Source organism: Hyla sarda, chromosome 5 (assembly GCF_029499605.1).
Source record: "Hyla sarda isolate aHylSar1 chromosome 5, aHylSar1.hap1, whole genome shotgun sequence".
NCBI lineage: Eukaryota > Metazoa > Chordata > Amphibia > Anura > Hylidae > Hyla > Hyla sarda.
The window spans coordinates 341,190,776-341,204,963 of NC_079193.1; the positions used below are offsets into that span (position 1 = coordinate 341,190,776).

General features: G+C 37.4%; 1 protein-coding gene and 1 long non-coding RNA gene across 5 annotated transcripts in view; one reads left to right on the forward strand and one right to left on the reverse strand.

Moving 5' to 3' along the window:
• Window positions 1-7,157: 7,157 nt before the first annotated feature.
• Window positions 7,158-14,188, forward strand: part of ZFPM2 (zinc finger protein, FOG family member 2) — a 451,186-nt gene continuing 444,155 nt past the window's right edge. For all 4 annotated transcript variants that reach the window (XM_056522564.1, XM_056522566.1, XM_056522571.1 and 1 more), the window contains exon 1: window positions 7,158-7,488. In XM_056522564.1, coding sequence (XP_056378539.1) covers window positions 7,449-7,488 — 40 coding nt within the window. In that variant the 5' untranslated portion in view covers window positions 7,158-7,448. The remainder of the gene's footprint in view (window positions 7,489-14,188) is intronic.
• LOC130274339 (uncharacterized) overlaps window positions 10,312-14,188 on the reverse strand; it is a 79,806-nt gene continuing 75,929 nt past the window's right edge. The window contains exon 4 of the long non-coding RNA XR_008844329.1: window positions 10,312-10,571. This is a non-coding gene — a long non-coding RNA (uncharacterized LOC130274339). The remainder of the gene's footprint in view (window positions 10,572-14,188) is intronic.

Here is a 14,188-nt window from a genome sequence, read left to right on the forward strand (position 1 = left end):
GACTATATCATGCACCTGTGGGATCCCATCATCAGATCCTATCTACTCATTCTACGTCGGAGTGGAGACTCCCCTCACCACATAGACAGGTGTCATCAAGCACCCGGACTTAAGATTGCCACCTGTACGCAGCTGTCCAGAGCAGTTTGTCACTGTCAATATATCATCATATGAGTATATCCACTGTACATTGCTTCATTTACATGTGATTATGCACTTTTACCCCATGTGTGGTCCCTCATGACCCTATGTTTACAGTATTCGCTAACTATAATCCCTGATGAGCTATCTGTAGCCACACGGATTAGCGAAACGCGTTGGATTAATGCTATCTCTGTCAAATGCATATTTGTACCTGCAGTTATTCAACACATATAACTGTGGGTCTGTAAAGTGAATACTTCCATATACCCCTGGATACAACCCTCGGGTCTAGATACTGTACTGTATTTTACCACATGTATGTCTAATTCTGTATGTATCATATGGGATATGGGCCAAGCCCAACTGTTCCTTAGCGATACAGTACTAGGACTGATTGTCCCCTCTGTAACCTAGGGTCACTAGGAGGTTCCAGTGTAGGCCCAGGTCACAAGGACAGGGGACCTGCAGGACCGCTAGGCAGGGACATTATATAGGGAAAGACTAGTCTTCCCCTGGCCATCCGTGATCCCATCTACACTATCTTTCTATGTATATGTAAACACCACTGGCCCCCAACAGTTGTTATACAAAACTTATGTTCTACTTGAATAAATATATTTGCATATGAAATATGTTGTCCTTGATTTATGTGTTTTTGTCGTAACATATTTCCTTTACCACAGACAAGTAACGTCTACACAAGTTACGTCTATGCGCTTCCTTCTTTTCTGAGCATTGAAGTACGCCCAAAGTTCACTTGACGTCCACACATGGGTCATTTCCATACTCAGAAGAGATGGGGTTACACATTTTGGGGGGCATTTTCTACTATTAACCCTTTTAAATATGTAAAATTTATGGAAAAACCAGCATTTTAGTAAAAAAAATAAAAATAAAAATAATTTACATATCCAAAGTCGTCAAACACCTGTAGGGTGTTAAGGCTCAGCGGACCCCTTGTTACTTTCCTTGAGGGGTGTAGTTTCCAAAATAGTAGGCCATGTGGATTTTTTTTTTCTGTTCTGGCACCATAGGGGCTTCCTAAATGGGACATGCCCCCCAAAATCCATTTCAGCAAAATGTGCTTTCCAAAAGCCAAATGTGACTCCTTCTCTTCTGAGCATTGTAGTGCGCCTGCAGTGCACTTGACGCCCCCACATGGGGTATTTTCATACTCAGAAGAGATGGGGTTACAAATTTTGGGGGGCATTTTCTCCTATTACCCCTTGTAAAAATGTAAAATTTGGTGGAAAACTATCATTTTAGTGAAAAAAAAAAATCATTTACATATTCAACTTTAACGAAAAGTCGTCAAACACCTGTGGGGTGTTAAGGCTCAGCGGACCCCTTGTTACGTTCCTTGAGGGGTGTAGTTTCCAAAATAGTATGCCATGTGGGAGGTATTTTGCTGTCCTGACACCATAGGGGCTTCCTAAATGGGACATGCCCCCCAAAAACCATTTCAGAAAAACTCACTCTCCAAAATCCCACTGTCGCTCCTTCCCGTCTGAGCCCTCTACTGCGCCGGACGAACACTTGACATACACATATGAGGTATTTCCATACTCGAGAGAAATTGGGTTACAAATTTTAGGAAGATTTCTCTCCTTTTACCACTTGTAAAAATTCAAAAATTGGGTAAAAATTTAAGATTTTGAATTTTCTCCTTCACTTTGCTGCTATTCCTGTGAAACACCTGAAGGGTTAACACACTTACTGAATGTCATTTTGAATACTTTGAGGGGTGCAGTTTTTATAATGGGGTCATTTGTGGGGTATTTCTATTAAGAAGGCCCTTCAAATCCTCTTCAAAACTGAACTGGTCCCTGAAAAATTCAGTTTTTGAAAATTTTGTCAAAAACTGGAAAATTGCTGCTATACTTTGAAGCCCTCTGATGTCTTTCAAAAGTAAAAACATGTCAATTTTATGATGCACATATAAAGTAGACATATTGTATATGTGAATCAAGATATAATTTATTTGGAATATTAATTTTCCTTACAAGCAGAGAGCTTCAAAGTTAGAAAAATGCAAAATTTACATTTTTTCATCAAATTTTGGAATTTTTCACCATGAAATGATGCAAGTATCGACAAAAATTTACCACTAACATAAAGTAGAATATGTCACAAAAAAACAATCCAGGAATCAGAATGAAAGGTAAAAGCATCCCAGAGTTATTAATGCTTAAAGTGAAAGTGGTCAGACGTGCAAAAAACGCTCTGGTCCTACAGTGGAAATTGGTCTGGTCCTTAAGGGGTTATCCCCCATAAGGTGATTTTAGTACATACCTGGCAGACAGTAATGGACATGCTTAGGAAGGATCTGCGCTTGTCTTGGGGCTAAATGGATATGATGTGATATTACCATAACATTGTGGCTAGCTTTTTGTGAACTGATATTTCCTGTTTCAGTTTTCTTTTTTCAAGGTGTCTAAAAGGTTAATGCCAGGAATCAGCATGATCGGCGGTGCCCGAATTAACCCTGTGTCCCGGCTGCTGATAGCCAATGGGACCAGGCAATACAGGTATGCCCTTGGTCCTCAACAGGTTGACCCCTGGACATGTTCCATTCATACAGTTATCACTTGTATGAGCACTAGTAATCATGGAATATTATGTGAGATGCTTCCGCCAGAATTTTCTGTTACAAAAATAAACTTTCATATATTTTAAGATTTTTATAGTAGCCCAAGAGACCTTTGAAAATGGGAGGAGAGAAAAAAAAGTGTGATTAATATCACTTGAACAGAACTTACAGTAGTTTTTGAATATCTCCCCCACTGATGGCATGAAAAAGAAACTTACGAAATAGTTGTTAGCCATTATATTAGATTTTAAAACATATTACTCTCTGTGGTTGCCCAGGCTTTACAGTAGGGACCTAGAACAAACTGTTTTCTAGTTGGACGGCCAGGGACATTAAAATACCTGTGGATCTGCTTCATCCCCAGGATAGAAGTCCATTGACCCTACAAGAGCTACAGTGGAAGTTTGGTTTCCCTGACTCATAATTTTTGCTGCACTCCCAAAATAGCTTTTTTCTAATGGAAGCCCAGAGATTCAAGATTCAAGGAGCCATCTTTAGCCAGTTACCAATATTATCCTAGTCATCACTAAGAGCTTTTCTTAAAGGGGTACTCCATTGCCCCTGGGGACAGGCTGTGGAGCTCGTGATGTCACGGCCACGCCCCTTATGACATCACACCCCCTCAATGCAAGTCTATGGGAGGGGCCATGGCGGCTGCCATGCCCCCTCCCATAGACTTGCATTGAGGGGGCATGTATGACATCACAAGAGGCATGGCCGTGACATCATGACCCCTGCATCCCACACCCAGCGTTTGGAAAAAAAATGTCCGAAACGTTGGGGCAATGGAGTACCCCTTTAATGAATGGATTCACCTGCCACTCACATCTATTATTATGATATCCAGAAGCTAAAAAAGTAGACGGGTACTCAAAGTACTGAAAATAAAAAGATGTTGAAGAAAGAGGGAGGGGAACAAGTTCTGTACTTCCCAGCGGGATTAGTGGTTAATGGCTTTGCAGCTGGCTGTTCCAGGAAATCCCACTTATAATGTGGGGCTTAGGCCTTGGTGGTCCAATGGGACATTTTAGGACATGCAGATGATTAGCTTTGGTGCCTCCAAAACAGTGGATATAAGCTGGAGATAGTATGGAAAATGTGGGACCGCTAATAATTGTCAGGCTTCTATGACCACCCTTTCATCCTAAATTGTTTTCAGGCAGGGAGTAAAGGGGTACTCCACTGCTCAGCGTTTGGAACAAACTGTTCGGAACGCTGGAGCTGGCATCGGGAGCTTGTGACGTCATAGCCCCGCCCCCTCATGACATCACGTCCCGTTCCCTCAATGCAAGTCTATGGGAGGGGGCGTGATGGCTGTCACCCCCTCTCCCCTAGACTTCCATTGAGGGGGTGTGGTGTGATGTCATGAGGGGGCAGGGATATGACGTCACAAGCTCCCGGCCCCGGGTCCAGCATTCGGAACAGTTTGTCCCAAATGCTAAGCAGCGGAGTACCCCTTTAATCATGATATAATTGTCCAAGAAAAAAAGACACATTGTTCTCTTCTCATCCAGATTTGTCCTTTATTGTTTGCTTCTTAAGGAATACCCACATTGGGATGCCACATAAAAGGGAGTTCAGTCTCCCTCCTTCTCTTCAGTCATGTTGGGCTACCCCTTGGGAAAAAAAAAAAAAAAAAAAAAATATATATATATATATATATATATATATATATATTATAATAATAACACTGTTCTAACACATTATTATTGTTATTATTATTATTATTGTTATTATGATTATTATTGTTATTATTATTATTATTATTATTATTATTATGTTGTTCTACGCCATAAAAATATAAATAATAACAACACTGTTATTGTTATTATTGTTATTGTTATTATTCATGTTTTCCCCCAAAATGTTTTCCTAAAAATGTCATGCTCTAAATAAAAAAAATAAAAAAAGATTACATGTGCAAACTGAAAACTGGGTCCTTTCAATTTTTTTTTCACCTTAATTTTTTTAAAACATTTTTTAGGTTTTTATTTGTTTTTTATTTTATTTAAGGCACCATTTTTTTAAACTTCCTGCCATATAATTTTTAGCAGTAATATTATTATTATTATCATCATCATCATCATCACCAATAATAACAATAATATGATTAAAAATGATAACAATAATCATAATGTTTACATTTAGTTGCTTTATCTAAATTTTATTTCCATTATTTATAGCTTAACATATTTTATTTTAGTTAGACTAGTATATTATTCAGGAAAAAACTGTAAAAGCTCACATAAGCATTTCTTAAAATGTATGGGCAGTATTGTTGCCTCACGTATAGGTCATGATAAGAGGTAATAGTGTCTATGGGTTGTGTTTAGCTCCTAAAGCCTGATGTTCCTACCCTTAGTGCTTTCATTCAACAGACAGGAAAGAAGGAGACTATAGATAGATAGAATAAAAATAAATGTAGGTATATGCAAAAGCTAGAGCGCTAGATAGATAGATTGATAGATAGATACTAAAGTATGGATGGATAGATAAAATCATGGATGGATAGATACATAGATACTGTAGATAGGAGATAGATAGATAGATTGATAGATAGATACTAAAGTAGGGATGGATAGATAAAATCATCGATGGATAGATACATAGATACTGTAGATAGGAGATAGATAGATAAATAGATAGATAATAAAGTAAGGATGAATAGATAAAATCATGGATGGATGATAGCTAGATAGATAGATAGATACAGATAGATAGATAAATAGATAGATAGGAGATAGATAATAAAGTAGGGATGGATAGATAAAATCATGGATGGATAGATAGACACAGTAGATAGATAGATAGATAAATAGATAGATAGAAGTGAGATGATAGATAGATACAGATAGATAGGAGATAGATTGATAATAAAGTAGGGATGGATAGATAAAATCATGGATAAATGGATGGATGGATAGATAGATATAGTAGATAGATAGATGATAGATAGATAGATAGATAGATAGATAGATAAATAGATAGATAGATGTGAGATGATAAATAGATATATATGAGATAGATATGAGATAGATAGATATGAGATAGATAGATTGATATTAGATAGATTGATGGATAAGAGATGAAAGATATGACATAGATTGATAATCGATATGAGATAGATAAATAGTTAAAACGTACCTGTCAGATGCCAAAGAAAAACAAAACTGTTATATGTTACTCAGTACCTCATCCTGATCACGTACATTTTTATGTATCTATCACCGATATTTCACAAAAAAATTGCATATTAAACTTGCCCACTGTCATTTTCATCTTCCCAGTGGGAAGGGTAGTGTTCCTCTCTTGCCTGCACTGTGGTGACTCCCTCCCTCACTCTGCTGACTCACTGCTCTTGGGATCCTGGCAGCTCTGCTCTGTAAACATTTTCTCTTTGGTTTTATGCTGTACACACACACACACACACACACACACACACAATGCTTATTGGAGATTGCCTGTACTCTACCACCAAAGACAATTTGGTGAGTGTAAAACTTACATCTTCCTAAATTAGTGCAACAGTTTATTGCTAAAAATACAGTGGTGTGCCTACAGCTTTTGCAAAACTACAACTCCCAGCAGGCCCAGACATCCTTTAACTGTTCAAGCATGCTTGGAGTTGTAGTTTTGCAACAGCTGGAGGCACATGTTTGTAAAACTCTGTTACAGCAGTGTTGCTGTGTTCCTCCTGGAGCCTTGTCCATCAGCCATCTTGTGTCCATGACCCTTGGACACACTCATGCGGCTGTGGGACTCATCAGTGTCCCAGGAGGTATGGGGACCCCTAGTGGTGGGATTTCAAAGGCAGTTTTCTTCAATCAAATATTAGAAAAACTATTGTTTTGCCAAGATGTACAACATATAAAAGGTTTTTATATCTTACAGTGCCCATTAAATAGATAGATAGATAGATAGATGTGATAGGAGATAGATTAATGTACAGACAGAGATATATAGATATAATGCACATTTTCTCTTGGTCCTCTGGCTTTTCCTGCTGCAGGTGGATTGAATGACATGATGTGGATTAAGGTTTAGCAGGAGATAGATAAGATCAGAGTTACAGAGCGGGAGGAAATGTTCTGCAATGTGCTGTAATAAGAAAATAGTGAAAACTTTTTACATTCCAGCACTGTGCCAGTGACTATCATAACACACACATACACACTCAGTACACACCCTCAGTACTCACTCAGTACTCACACTCAGGACACACACAGCCCGCACATACACAGGCAGTGTTACTGGGATGCTACCGTCTTCACACATTCTTTTTGTGACACTTTGTAAAGGGTTTTTCCTCCCTACTCATCTCTTATCTCCCTCCCCTTGTACTGGAAAAGTGCCGTTCGCTCCACCTCCTCTTTCCTCCCCATTCAGCAATCAGTCAGGGAGAGTGAATGTGCACAGGCTCAGGCAGCAGCAGCATCCACCCTGGGACTCCTCCATGAGAGCACTTCCCTCCCTCCCTCTCTCTGTCTCTTTACAATCCTTTATCCCTTCACTCTGTCATCCCTTTGCTCCGCTACCCTTCACCCTCTCCCTCTTGTGAGTGTGCACTGCCCTCAACCAGCCACTCTTACTCCCTCCTCTCCCCTCTCTTCCTCAACATCATTTGACTTTGAATCGCAAGACGTCGATCGATCTCTCCTATGAAACAATCCAATTGATCTGTCGCTCGGGTTCCTGAAGGAAGTAACAGAGCAGCATGTCCCGGAGAAAGCAGAGCAAGCCACGACAAATTAAACGTGAGTCCCACGGTGTGCCGGTGGGGAGGAGGGGGGCGAAACGTCTCAAAGACTGCTGAACAAGTCCAGTTGGTTTAGACTTACTCTATATATATTTATCTGAATAGGGGAGAAGTTGTGGGGATGGCATAGAGTGACACTGATCATGGCACGTCACCACAGTAGAGACAATGCCCATCACAGGCGTACAGTACAGATAGAGCAGTCTATATATATACATTGTGCACACAGTCATTATCTGACCTCTTCATCATTACAACTCCCAGCTGTCAAAGGAGTGTGTGCAGGGAAAGGGCACACTCGTCTTCTACAACTAAACAACTACACCTCCTATTAGTGCCGCTGGCCTTTGTGGAATTGACACTTATGTCACAGCAACTTCATCCAAGTTCATGTATTTGGTATCCCAAAGTGGCATCAATTATTACAGTCCTTGGATGTGCCAATGTCATGCTGGGCACCTATGAACAACTTGCTACCTGCACACCTACTACATCTATCACTCTACCTAACTTTTTGTTGCACATAGACACCGTTTATTTTTGGATCGACATTTTTGATACTTTTTTTCGACAAACTACAAAAAATAAACATTTTAATATCCCAATTACCCCCCCCCCCCTTCCTTACGAAAAACTTAGAACATGAATTAATGAGATACAGTCCCATCTCGGTAGCATTGCATCTTCATCAGCACACACTTCCATGCAACTAATCCTCATGTCACACTCCAGCACTGCTCCATAGCTAGCGTTTTACTATCGATTTTTCCTCGCTTTAATTGCATGGATAGTGCTAATTCCTGATGACTTTTATGGACTCTCAACAGCACTTCTCGAAGTCTTTGCCAGCCACCTTACAACAAAAAATCGATGTCTATCTCTTTAAATTGTATCATACCTTTTGTTGCACGCATGAAAAATTATATACAGTCTGATTCCTAATTTTCAGGAATTTTGGGCAAAAATTTTGAAAAAAAAATTCCTGGGAAAAAAAACAATAATCATTTGTTTTGTTTTGGCCCTTGGTGTGTCGGTGTAAATGTGTTGCTGTACTTTAGGAACTTTTGAGATGTACTTTCTTGCTTGTTTGTGTCACCCCGTTATATTACTAGATGTAAGCATGGTTATTTATTTTAAGTATGTGCCTGTGGTGTAATTGTGCCGTCATGCCATTTTGACTGTAAGGTTACTGACTTGATTGTTCATAAACTATTAGCATTAATTGCTCGGTGGAACACAGACCATCTGATCGCCCTTTTGTGTACTTTGTTATCTCCTCAATTAAATTTGTTCATTTTTTTTTGTATTCATCTAATGATGGGAGATAAAAATGGGGATGTTAATTGGAAAATACACATGGTGTAGCTAAACCGGTCTTATTTATGTCAGCAATGTTGATATGATAGGAACGAGATTGTGTCAGTGTAATGGTGTCATGACAGTATCGATCAGCGATGGAATGCAGGCGTATTATTGGACAACAGTTTTTCTTAATTTCATGGAGCAGCTTCTCGATATTTTTTCTCTTAATGAAACATATTAATAGTTGTGTTTATGCATTTTGGGATTTTTGCCATCTTTACAGAAATATCACAACAGGCTTTGAGTAACTGCTGCAAGTTTACAAGGCCTCTGGAACTAGAAGACGTCCCATGACGTTGTTTTTGTCATTTGAATTGCTAAATACAAGTATTGGAATACGTAGAATGATAGAATTAACTCTATATATATAATATGTAGATATATTTCTAAATACAAAATATGTGTGTATATGTAATTGTTGCCTATTCGTATTATTTTCCAAGCCATAATAAGCAAAAGCCTCATTTCAATGCAAATGACCAAATTACCTCCCCAATTAAAATTTTTAGCTTAGCCCCTGTATAATAACCCAAGCCACCCCTATCATTTCTATGACCATTTAGCGGCTGTTGGTCTACATAGGATGTTGCTCAGAACAAAATAAGCAAAAACAAAAGTCATCCTGTGCAAAGAAACTCCAGAGACACTCATTTTAAAGGACAAAAAGGTTGTTGGGATGATGTTTTTTTTTTCTTCTTCTCTTCTCGTGCTGCATTCTTTCTGTGCTATCTAAAATTGTGATTTATGCAGTATTTTAATATTTTGCTTATTCTTTCCCCTTGGGTGCTCTCTGGGCAGCGATAAAAAGGCAAAGCTGAAAGAGCACCATTAATTTGCTCTGATGACTGGCCAGATAAGGGGAGATAATGGGAAAGATAAGCTGGGAAGATATACCATCAGAAACCCGATTATTACCATTAAAATTCCAGCCTAGCAATCTGCAGAAGCCTGATAATTCCTTCTCCGTTTCCACCACTTTGGATGATAAGGCAAAAAATAGTCACTCAGTGCTCCTTGATTAGACTGCCTGGATATCCTGATAATACAGTGATAAATTATGTATTTTGGCCCCACGTTTTGTCACAAAAATTCAGATTTTATTCAGTTTTTTTTCCTTTTAGTATGTTATTTTATTACAAGAATCTAGTAGAACATCTCCCTTCTTCCCCTCCCAGCCCAGAAAATAAAACCTTTCTCTCACGAGCTATTATTCTAATATGAGGTTGATAAAAAGCAGTGATAGGAGCCGAGGTGTTTTGTGTGGGAGTACCATATCAATGCTATCAACTCATCTCCCCGCGCCAGCTGCTCGCTGTTGTTGTCACAAGCCTTATCACCCCCTGCCAATATGCCAATAAATTGCCCAGATTGTCCTTCGTTGTGTCAGTTTAGAGTCATTTTGAAGTAAAAAATCCAGACAATTTTACTTTTGAAATTTTTTTTATACATATTTTTTGTTTATTGACCATGTTCACATAACAGTACTTTTGCATCATCCACAGGCTCCTAAAGGGTAGTTAACATTTACTGTAGAGTCGCCATAGAGGTACCAGACACAGTGGGAGGAGCGTAGCATCATAGTTTTGTTTGTTGGCAAACAGCATTCCGCAGCCATGTGTCACAGGATTCCTAAGCTTAAAAATAAGCATTGCGTTTGCAAAGCTTGGGGATGACGATAAATCAGGCCTTGCGTTGCGTAGGCTATATATAGAATATAATCTAGAAGAGAAAAAAAAATATATATATATATATATATATATATATATATATATATAAATTCATTTTAGAAAAGTCCTGTGATCTGGAAACATTTTCAAAAATGATAATTACAAATAATAGGATATGTGTAAATAGTTACCCAAAAAATTCAGGAATCTATGTGTGTAATATGGGCTTAGCCAATGCTGGGCAAAATACAATTAACCCTTAGAAGTGCATGACCCAATTCCTGTCCGGTTATGACTTCATTGAATAACAATCTCCAGATTTGATCTGTTTTTTTTCTTGTTGTAGTTGTCCATTACAATTGTGAATATTGATGATGTAAAGAACTTGAAGCATTACATTTGAAACAGTTTGAGGTGACCTGAACAAGAGTATAAAAGTGTTTTTTAGTCTTTATTTTTAACATCTTACATCCCTTTTTTTTACTTTTCCTGTTCTTTATTTTATTTTAGATATTTTTAGGCATTGGTTTACATTTCTTTTTTTTTTTGCCATAGATATGTATGTTATTGTTCTAGTTGTTCTAGTTTGGATATCGTGCACAATTGTTTTAGAATTCTTTAGTTTAGTTTATTTTTTTACCATTCACCCTATAACTTTTCTCATGCACAGTCAAGGTTCGTGTGATGTCTTTTTTGTGAAAGGTGACCGTCGCCTCCATAAGGGCTAAGGTGGAAAACACCTGCAATAGTACAAATTGAATCGTGGGTCTGGATGGTATGGTGGCAGAGCAGCCAACTGTACAACTCAGCACAATTTAATTTCAGAATAAGGTTGGACCCTTTACAAGCATTATGATAATTGAATAGAATCTGTTGAATAGATGCCACAGCAAAAAGTCTTTGTCTGTGTCAGAAAATGTGTAAATCTGCCTGTCCATGGCGAACGTGTTCTGCGTGTCCCTCAATTATTAGACGTAATTCCACTTCTTTTAGGAGAAATACGTATATTTTTTTTCGTTCTATCATATAAGCTCAGACTCGAAAGCTCTTGCCAGTTTTATGATGTGTTTCACGGCCATGAATATAACCTCATAGAACACGTATCGCTGGAATAATTGAGGGGGGGGGGGTGAAGTTAAAAATGAAAATCATCCAGTCGTAATGATTATGCTTTGTTTGTAAGGCCACACAATACAGAGGTCTACACTAACAATATGACAACTTGCCGTCCCAAGTTGGAAGGCTGCATTATTGTTGGGTCTTGCCAAGGGGGCCTAAACTTTATTCCCTGACCTTTATGTAGAAAAATAGTTAAAAATGTTCCTAGTAATAAAAGTACCATTTTTTTTAGCAACAATTGAAAGACTATAATTCGGAAAAAAAATTGAGAATTAGCAACAAAATCGCTTTTACATTATCATGCGGGAACTGGGTGAATCTCTTTTTCTTTCCGTGTTGTAAATTTTATCTTATTTTTAAGGACTACAAATACCTGTCATTCGAGTGGAATGCAGAAAGTGTGTGATAAGGGATTTGGTTAAAAAAGAAAAAAAAGAATAAAAAAAAGAAAAGAAAAAAAATCTATTGATGGATTGCCCAAAACTGTTGCAAGCCAATGTGGCATTGCTGCCAGTTTGTTGATCTTCTTCCTGCAAGAAGAAAATTTAGGCTCTCTTAATCCTATTGCCCTCCCTAAATTCCAGCAGCAGTTGAGCTCGGGGTGCAGATTATATTGACAATCACAGGTCTTTTTTGTTGGATGACCTAAAGATATTTTTGGCAACATGTAAAATGTTATTAACTCGGTTAAAAAAAATATATAAAAAAAAATATATAGTGCACAAAATAGAATTTTATCCATGATGCTCACACACATTTTTTATTAGTATTTTATTGCAAATACCTAACTTTTGATGATTGTTAAACAACACACAACGGAAGTTGGAAATCGTTAGTCCTGATAGACCTGTATATTTTCTCATAGAATTCTATAGCCCCAAAATTAATTAAATGTATCAGTATTATTAATTAAACAAAATAATTTATTTATGCAAAATTTGGATGTGCATCATTTTTATATATATATATATTTTTTTTTTATATATGTATTTTTTAGCCATTTTGCTTTGTTTTTTAGAGCTGTTGTGAATATGAAAAATCCTGTACATCCTTTCGCCAATGCATTAGCATAAAGATAACACATTTGTTTATTGTCTTCCGGAATCAGCTGTTAGTATCTGTGCCACAGGTAACAATTGACTTTTCAGGCTTTAAGTTAATAGCCTTGTCTCTTTCTTGTATGGATCAATATTCGTATTAATTAATCACCGTTATCAGCGCCGAGATCTGGTTCTATTTGTTGTTACATCAGCAAAATATCAATAGGGAAAGTGGACTCCGAGATCGTCATGGCAACTTCATCTCTTGGGTCAGAGAAAGTTTATCTTATATGTTCATGGAGAGTAGCAAACTGTTTAGGGATCTAGTTTGAACTCTTGCTGCATCGATTTAGGGATTTTTTTTTTGTTTGCACGTAGAAGCTGAATTCCAATCACTGGGGATAGGGGAGATTTAAATATTAATGTCCACAGGCATGTCCGGAGGGCGACTTATTTCAAGATGCATCTATTGGATTTACGCTAGCATAAAAAATATACATTTTTGTAAAAAATAAAAAATAAAAATTGGTTGACCGTTAACAGTTCATTTCTCCAAAATACCACCAGTTTTTCACAGAAATTTTACAGTTTTAAAAAATAAGCTATATTATCACCAGTTCTTATTTAGTGCCAAGTGATAATAGTCATTTCATTTTTAGACTACTGAATCTCTTCTTATCATTTTATACATTTGCTGTTACCTCGTTCCCACCAGGATTTCCCTATTTTACATGTTTTTAATCTTTAATGGGCCGAGTTTTATGGTCTTTGTTTGATATTTTAGGCTCTCCATGAACCTGGAATGTATTCAAATCCATCGTTTCCACACATGGAAAATAGACTTTAGAATATTGATTTTTTTTAGATATAGTAATAGGCATGTACGGGCTGCGCCGTCTTGGCGTGTATGGTAGTTATTGATAAAAAGTTCAAAAAGTTAAGCCAAATTTGTAAGTGTAAAAGTCAGTTATGTGATATTGCTCAATGCAACTTAGAAAGTCGAAAAGGCAAAAAACATAAGGCAATATTGTTGGGCGGGTAGCTATAGTAGTATTTTTCTTAGCTTTAGTTGACTCTTCTTATTTTTGCTGAAAAATTAGTGTTATGAAAGATTTGATGTTGCTTCCATAGGATCATTACTGGACTTGGCAGTGTTCTATCTTGATATTACTATGCAGTTGTAGGAAATGTCCTCAATTAGTACTTTGGCTCCTTTTCAGTTGTACGTTGTCGACTTCTATTGAGACTTTATTATCCTAGTAAATGAGTGAATCTGAGTTATACTTTTTTTGTTAAGTTTATTACCACATTTTGCACTTGTTAGGTGTTTGTTTATTTTCTTAGCTTGCACTGTTACTGCAGCGTTACTATTTGGATGTTTTTGAATGTTTCTATGCATATATCTTGTGCACTTTGCTGTTCAAGTATTAAAGAATGATCTGACATCTTTTCAGCTTTCCACTTGCTTCACTTTGTCTAGTGATCACTGCCTGAAATGATGATATGTTGT